This window comes from Bidens hawaiensis, unplaced genomic scaffold (genome assembly GCF_021521415.1).
Source record: "Bidens hawaiensis isolate Kalapana, Puna unplaced genomic scaffold, B.hawaiensis_p1.1 tig00012404_1, whole genome shotgun sequence".
Classification (NCBI taxonomy): Eukaryota; Viridiplantae; Streptophyta; class Magnoliopsida; order Asterales; family Asteraceae; genus Bidens; species Bidens hawaiensis.
In genome coordinates this window covers 96,174-104,931 of record NW_027492013.1, presented here as the reverse complement: position 1 = coordinate 104,931, position 8,758 = coordinate 96,174, and the positions used below count along the sequence as shown (strand labels likewise).

At 33.8% G+C, this 8,758-nt stretch overlaps 1 protein-coding gene across 1 annotated transcript; it reads right to left on the bottom strand.

The window, feature by feature from the left end:
- Nucleotides 1-4,930: 4,930 nt before the first annotated feature.
- Nucleotides 4,931-8,025, bottom strand: LOC143540938 (gibberellin 3-beta-dioxygenase 1-like). The gene is made up of 2 exons (XM_077033887.1): nt 7,469-8,025; nt 4,931-5,504 (listed from the first exon to the last, which is right to left on the bottom strand). The coding sequence occupies exons 1-2, from the start codon at nt 7,948-7,950 to the stop codon at nt 4,952-4,954; spliced, it is 1,035 nt and encodes a 344-aa protein (XP_076890002.1). The 5' UTR covers nt 7,951-8,025; the 3' UTR covers nt 4,931-4,951.
- Between the last annotated feature and the right edge of the window lie 733 nt (nt 8,026-8,758).

The following is an 8,758-nucleotide window of genomic DNA, read 5'->3' as shown; positions in this document are numbered from 1 at the left end:
AGGAACGATATGAAGGTAATTGATGTTTACAGATCTCTTCAATTCAATGTTTTGCTGATTTGAATTAGTTTGTTATTAATAGTTGTTTTGATTTGCATAGATGCTCAGATCTGTTTACTGCTGCAATATTCACTGGCTCTGAGGTGTGTATTAACAAAGCTTTTGTTTTTCTGAGAATTTGTTATTATGTTACCGAAAGTGTGAAATAATTATCATATGAGGAATGATGATGCACCCCTTGCTCAATTTGCTGTTGCTTTCAATGGAGCCGCATGGACCGATCTAGATTTCATGTTTTGGGTCGGCTAATTTGGCCCGATCATGTTCAGGCTGATCAGTTTCTCCAATTCAATCTTATATGTTCTATTTGTATCAATATGACATAAGAGAGCAACGACTAAGGTTTGTAGATACCGGCTCTTCAAGCTCTTATTCTTACAAGGAGGTATCCTTTATACACTTTCTTTATTCTAATTAATATGCTTGAATTCATGTTACTTTATACATATGACCGCACTAACACAGTTACTTATGGTTGCACAGATGAATGACATTATCCACCAATGTTGAGTTACTGCAAAGAAACTTATTATTTTTCAAGTTCAGGTCCTGAATCAACATGGATGATATATAGCAAAACAGCTTTCTGTCATTCGATTATTGGGTACTTAATTTGAACCGGCTTATGCGCTTTTCTTTCACTTTACCAGAAAATGACATTGTAAAAATATTGGTAACTTGCAGTTAAAAAGGATGATAATGGTTTTGACTTGCATCACTCTGCATCATTTATGAGACACCAGAAGAACTAAGAAAAGTAATTGACAAAACCAATAATGTAGTCGCATAAATTTTGAGGAAAAAACCTTGTCTGGCCTGTGAATGTAAAAATGGAAACTTGGACAAATAGAGGACTTAATCCACACACATATTTACAATGAGTTTGAATAAGGGGGGAGAGAGAGAGAGAGAGAGAGAGAGAGAGAGATTATAGTGGGTTATAGTTTTATTTATACTTAATATTTTTTTATGAGGGTGAAATAACCAAACTAGGGATACCGGTTGCGAATTGTTCGGTTCGATATCAAAAACTCAAAACTCCGTACTGATTTGGAAACTTCGTACTGATTTGGTACTGATGGTAACAAATTGGTCAAATACATATTCACAATAAAATAAAAAAAGGTCTGAATAAACCCGCGTAACACGCGGGCTAAAAGATAGTGACTAAATATACAAAGACATATGAATGACCCGCTGGCAAATTACTACGTAATACATATCCACAACATGTTCCTGGATAAGTGAAAAATTCAAAAGGGTCAAACGCTTTTGAATGTGTTATTCTCGAATACAGTTACATATTTGATGGTTGATTTCCAAAAAATTTAAATGAAGTATTATTTCATACTTATCGTTTAAATATGAAGCAAAAATGGAAATTAATATTAATATAAATTGATAAAAGAATTATCCTAATGAAGAAAATAATATAAATAGAACTTTTAAAAGTAAATTACAAATTTCGTAGGTATGAGTTTGGTTCGTTATAAGTTTTGCTATGACGCAACGGGATTTGGCCGGTAGTGGTTCCGGTTCGTTATGTACCCGAATTTACTATAATAAAATTTATATTTGGTATAGTTTAGGATACAATACTTACTTACATAACATTAAAAAAAAATTAAACACGATGAAGTATTTAAATTTTTTTCTTATCCCCCACTTGTGGCCTAGTGGTAGGAGGCTTAAGTTCTCTAGTGGAGACTCGAGTTCGAATCCCATTTTTGTCACTTTTTGAGCTAGGACTTGTGCAAAGGTTCTCAGTTCAAACCTTGAGCCCACCCATGTTTTCATCCCACCATGTGTTACGTCAGAGAGTTCTACTCTTGTGGTGGCACAACGACTGTCAAGTGGCGGTCGGCGGTATAGCTTCCCGGAAAAACGCCCAAGCTAAACTCTGAAGCCAGAATGGGCATCAGGGCTCTCCAAATTTGAAAAGTGTGGTAGCCTAAATACAAGATACAAGAAAGTCGCCATTCTTAAAAATGTTAGTTTTTTTCTTTAAAACTCAACAACGTAATTGATATGTGTGTGTGTGTATATATATATAAAGTAGTTGCCATGGAAAATGCATAGAGGTTTTGGATATTGTAGAAAACAAGTGTTGGGTAGGAATGGTAGGAAATAATCTCAACCATTTATTAGTAGATCCAAAGGATGAGATAGTTCCAACCAATACAAAATGTTTTCTAAAGTCTAAATGGTTGAAAAAGGGCAAAATTGTAAAAGTGTGTTGGTTTTTAAAACTAGATTGCTTAAAAAATGGCTGGTCATTCGTCATAATCCCGTAGTCATCCTCACCGGAATGTTTATTCGCTGATATCATTCCACCTCATAGCAACACAATTGGAGATAAAATTGAGACAATTGAAGATCATCGACGGGATTTACACAACTAAGTGTGTCGCATTTGTTTCAATTTTTTGTGGAAAAAAACCCTAGTTTTTTCGCTATGCCTAAATTCCAACTAATCGTTGGGTTTTCGATTTGTGATGGTGTGATTGGGTTGTATTTAATGTGGCCGTTATGTGTTTGTGTTGTTAAATTGTGTGGTAGTGAAGTTAAGTTGGTGTTGAGTGGTGCATTTGTGGGTGTGCGTTTGCTTGTTAGAAGGACAGTAGAGTAGTTCTGATGAGTTTTTGGTATTGTTATGGAAGCTAATTTTGTGTGTATTGTGGTGAGTGTGGTTATGTGTGTATGGTTTTTGACCAGGTTGTGCTAAAAAAGTTTTAGTTTGGGGATGGTTCTGTTGTTGGTGGTGCTAAAATGATTATTGTGTTGTGTGTTGCTATGGGTGTGTTCGTTTGCCACTATGCATGATACTTAGGTTGTGTTGGTAATAAACATAGGTCATATGTAACTTAAGTTGTTTTGTTGTTAGTTGTTGGTGGTGTGTTGGGTTATGGGGGTTGGCTGTGCTAGGTATGTGGGTAGGAGTTATAGATGTTTGAGTGTTGGTTGGGTTTTTGGTTTGTTTTTGTCTTTTTTTTTTTTTGTGTGTGCTAGTTGTGTGTGTAGGTGTGTTGTAACGGACCTTTTGTCTAATTGATAAAATGATAGCATAAGAGATCCACCAAGATTGTAACAGACCTTATTCATGATTATAGGAATTGAAAAGATTAGATTTTACAACATTGTCCTTTCTATTTTAATTATTAATTTTTATTTACTCTATTTTGATTGGTTCTTATATTTCTCACAAAAATAACTCTTTGTATATGATCCTTCCTCAATGCATAGATACAACATATTATATTCACAAAAGTGTTAATGTTTTTATTCATCCCTACAATGATGTTATAGAAAGTTGCCCTTTTGACTCGTGGCTAGAATCTTAGCTCAGTTAGTCTTAGGTGGTGTTTGTTTTTGCTTAAAACATCTGCAGGAGGTTTATGTCTGCGGGCGCGCAGACATAAGTTTCTGAATACTGTTTTTTTTTAATTAAAATTTGCAAACTTTTTTTATGGTTTTAAAAAATAAGCTATTGTTTAACTTCTTCACACATCTTCACACTTTTTAACATCCTACTAACACCCAATGTCCAACACCACCACCACCCATCATGCACCGCCACCACCACCACGTACACTACCACCACCCACCGTCCGCCACCACCACCACCCACCACCACCGTCCACCACCACCATCCGCCATCACCACAGTCCATCACCGCCACTACCCACCGTCCACTACCACCACCCACCACCACTACCACCACCATCCACCACCCACCACCACCGTCCATCACCACCACCACCACCCACCCGTCGGCCACAACCATCATCCACTACCACCACCCACCGTCCGGCACCACCACCCACCCCCACCACTTACCATCCCCCAGCAACACCACCCACCACCACCACCACCTACCACAACCACCACCCACCCATCGGCCACAACCATCGTCTACTACCACCGCCCACCGTCCGCCACCACCACCCACCACCACCACCTACCATCCGCCACCAACACCGTCGACCACCCACCACCATCACCGTCCATCACCACCACCACCCACCGTCCGCCACCACCTACCATCCGCCACCAACACCGTCCACCACCCACCACCATCACTGTCCATCACCACCACCACTCACCGCCCACCACCAACTATTTTACCAGTCTACAGACGATAAATGACTTCTATCTACTATGATATGTATGATAGGTAACTAATTTTCAGCTTATGTAGACGATACCCAGTTTATAAAACAAACAATATTATATTTTCAGATTGCAGACCTTTAGACCACATCTTCAGTTATAGACATGAAATCAGATAAAATCAGATTGCAGACAGTTTTTGTCTTCAAAAACAAACAACACCTTAGTCTTCCCTTCAACTAACTGTTACATTTTATTAATCTTGTAAAGGCCACTTTTGTAAACAAATGTGTGAACACTTAAAAATGCACAAAAAATTATGGAACCTAAGAATGAATGATATATTTGATGTTGCATTTATCAAACAACCATTATTTGACCCGTTAAAACTGATTAATAAGTCTGAATTTAACATGATCAAATTGCAAAGAGCAATTTAATTAAAACCTTCTAAAATACCGGAAATGCCCTTGGTTATCAATGCAACAACATAGAACAAAAATGTGCAGCTAATTTTTTTCCAACAGTCCGATAAGCTTGCCACGCAAGCAATAGACTAACGGAGTTAACCATCCATCCATTAGTTGCACATCGTTGGAAAAGAATACAACTTTATTGAGAACTACCACAGCCAAGTGTAAAGTTTAAAAATATTATTTGTCAATAGGGCATACTAAGAATAATTTAAAACCAATTTTCCAAAAAAAAAAAAAAAAACCACCTAACTTTAGGTATAACATATAAAAAGATATAGAAATCCTACAATTGAAACAAGACTATATTATGTTCGAATCAACGACAAAGCCTTAAAGAAGTGTTTAGCTTTCAAACTTAAGTATTCTTTTACACGTAAAGATTTAAAACAAGGCTTCTGAAACTTAGAAGATGGAGCCACTCTAGACTCAACCGGAGGTCCATGAAAGTAAGCAACCGATATCCGATGCTTTGATTGGCTTACCATGGCTCGATGAGAAACAACCGGAAACCTTGCATTAGAAAATATATGCAAGAGATCACCTATATTCACCACAAACGCACCCTCGATGGGTTTCACCTGCCTCCATCCTAACCCTTCAACAAAAGTCTCTAACCCGCTTATGCCATTTTGGTTGAGAATTGTGAGAAGGAGAGAGTCCGTGTGTGGGGCAAGGCCAAGGGCTAGGCTAGGGTTAGGGCAAGATGGGTATGAGTTAAGTTGAAGTGCAGCTTGAGAGTCATGACTTGAAAGAGCCCAATTAAGTTCTTCTTGTGTGATATCTAATGTTTCAAGGATCATAAGCAAGAGGTTATGTGTAAGTAGTTTCATTTGATTTTGGTAGGCATCCATTGTGTCACTACAATGTATACATCAAAGAAATTAAAAAAAAAGATATAAGTTATATAAATAATTAATATACAAAATATGAGCCAAAGAACTATCATCAATACTAAATTCAATTTTCGGTGTTACGTAAATGTTTTGATATCAAATATGACAGTTGTTGATGTATTATATTAACTAGTTTTAGAGCTCGTGTCACGCACGAGATAATTCAAATTATAAAATTATAAGTAAAACAAATAATTACATAGCGTATATGAAAAAAAATATATTACATTTATGCTTGTATCTATACAATGTATACATAAATTGATTTTATTTATATCACAAAATGATTTTTTTAAATGAACTTAATAAAAAAAATGTCCGTGCAAAAACATACCCGTGAATGCTTCTTTCTATTGAAAAATTCTTCTTGGTGTCATATATTTATAATTGAAAGAATTTTGGTTATGAACCAATTTCGGAAATAACACTTCTCACACGATAGTAGTTCAAACCACTCAGCCTAAGCATTTATTGATATATTTATCAATTTACCATCTATTAAAGGAAAGTAGAACATCAAATTGTAACAATGGATGTGCTTCAAGAACTATGTTTTTCTAAGCTACACCATGAAAAAGATTTTGATAAGTTTCAGAGGGCTTCTCAACTTTGTCATAATGACAACATAAAAAATAACATGTTAACCTATTCAATTTTGTGAATATTTTGTTTCTTTTGAGCATAGTTTTGCATGACATGCTTCCCATACAACGTTTTGATCACCATTGAAGGAATTATTAACGTTGACATAAATATTTCAAATTTGATAAAAGTTAGAAGCATTGATAGGCATGGGGGTGGCATGTCGAAAGTGTTCGCAATCTTTTCTTAAATTTTAATAATTGAGGGAAAAATAGTCAATTTACCAAATTCAAAACCTTTTGATTATTTCAAAAAATGCCCTTAAAAATAAATTTGAAACCCGAATCATGTTTAAAATTCTAACTTTCATACTTTTGACATTTTAAAGTCAATACTTTGAACCCACAACAAATTTGACGATAAATCTATTTTGCATTCTCAAACTTTTAAAAATACTCAAAATTTTTATTTTTGACCTGTAACAAATTTTGACCTTAATGTAGTTAACTTGTACCAAACAATCTATTTACCAACTTTTGACCCATAAAATCAAATTTAAGTTCTACCAAAAACCCGAAACAACTTTCATTTGAGAAACATGATTTGTTGTTGATTTTTGGAATTCACCAAGTATTTTGAAATATATAGTAAAATAATATGTTAATATTTATATTTATAAAAATATATAGATATTATATAAATATAGTGTAAAAGGAAAGTGAATAATTATTGATTTGTTACATATATTAGTTTTGAAGGAAAAAAATTATAAGAATTAACCAAAACATGACAAGTGTCTGCATTTATTTTATTTTATTAGAATAGGTAGATTTTCATCTTATGAGAAAAGTGAACAAATCTTTGATAAAAATGACCACATAAGACTACTGTAACTTTGAATAATTTCCTGTATTACGATTATTATATAGAATATCCCGTCTAAGAAAAATAAAATCTTGAAATATGCTCGCTTAATATGATAAATAATGTAATTAGATGTAAAAGAGATCGTTTAATCCGTTTTATTTATATCCAAAACCCACAAAAATACTTCTAGTATACTCACATAGTCAATGAACAAAACTAAATGCACATACTTTTTAATTTTACATCTTAATAAATCTCGATTTAATTTTTTTTTTAGGAATTTTGCATATTTCAAGAGTTTTAAACCATCTCAAAGCATGATAATTTATGACATTAATCGATTATTCATTAAGTTTTATGATCCATACATCACGTGTATGTATTAGCATGTAAACTTTGCCTAAACTCCAAAAAAATTAACTTTTAGTATGTAATTTTAATATAGAAGTGTTTGAATAAGTCTACAAGAACTTAACTTACCAAAATTTTTGGTAATCATGTGGCCAAAGAGTCTTAGCATCATCAATACAAGAACCCATTATGGTGAATCCTTCATGCCACATACATTTATCAAAGAATGGTGATATCCGAGCCGAACCATACCCAGTGGCTCCATCGGATGATCTCAAAACCATGCGCTTTTCATAAGCTGAGAGAGCAAAAAGTCTCCGTGATTCATATTCAACCTTTTTGACCAACTCAGCAGGCACACCATGATTAGTAACTTGAAACATGCCCCATGTTTCGCATGCTTGCCCTATAAGATTCGTTGCATTGGAGCTAGCAAGATCGATAATTGGAATCGATGAATCTTTAATATTGCAGGTTTGAATCTTGATAACGGGTTCTTCATGAGGCCATGAGTGGGATTCCGGAACTCCATCTATATTCTCGAAGTCGAGAGGGATGATATGGTGATCGGTTATAGGGTCATTTCTGTAGGCTTCAGAGAGAGTGGTCATGATCACAACTTGTAATAGGTTTGAAATCACTTATGTGATTGTGGATTTACATATACGTAAATGAACCTTTGTATAAGTTGTATTGGAATTAATCATGTTATTACAAGCCTTTATATATACCTATACAAACTAAACAACATAATGATTGTAATATATATAATGTTTTATATGCTTTTATACATTATATATTTCAACAAACCCATCTTTTACGGTGTTGTATGTGATTGTAATAATATATGCTTTAAAACATATTATAAAATTAATATTAGTAACTCATGTGGGTTTGTAGTTGGCAAACTTTGGATCAAGTGATGTCTTGAGGTGTATTTGGAAGCATTATATTGAAGCCACTTGTAAACTATGAGATGAGACAAATATGATAACATAAAACTTTATTGGACGGTATATATTATGCTAATCTATTTGGGATTTTGGACACTAATAAAATAGTGAAAGATTCCTAAACAAACGGAAATTTTCATATGAAAATGTAACAAATTATATTATAAGTAGTGAAATTTGAATTCTCTTCAAATTCTAATAAAATAAAATAATTATGGACACTTATATATTTTAATAAAGTAAATTAACTATAAGCATTTATTATCTTTTGGCTAATTCTCGCAATTCTGTTCCCTCCAAAACTAATGTCTTAATTGACCTTAATATATGTAATAGATGAATAATTATTCAGTTTACTTTTACACTCTATTTATATTATATCTATACATTTTTATAAAAATAAATATTAACATATTATTTTAGTATATATTCAATAATACTTAGTGAAATTCAAAAACTAACAACA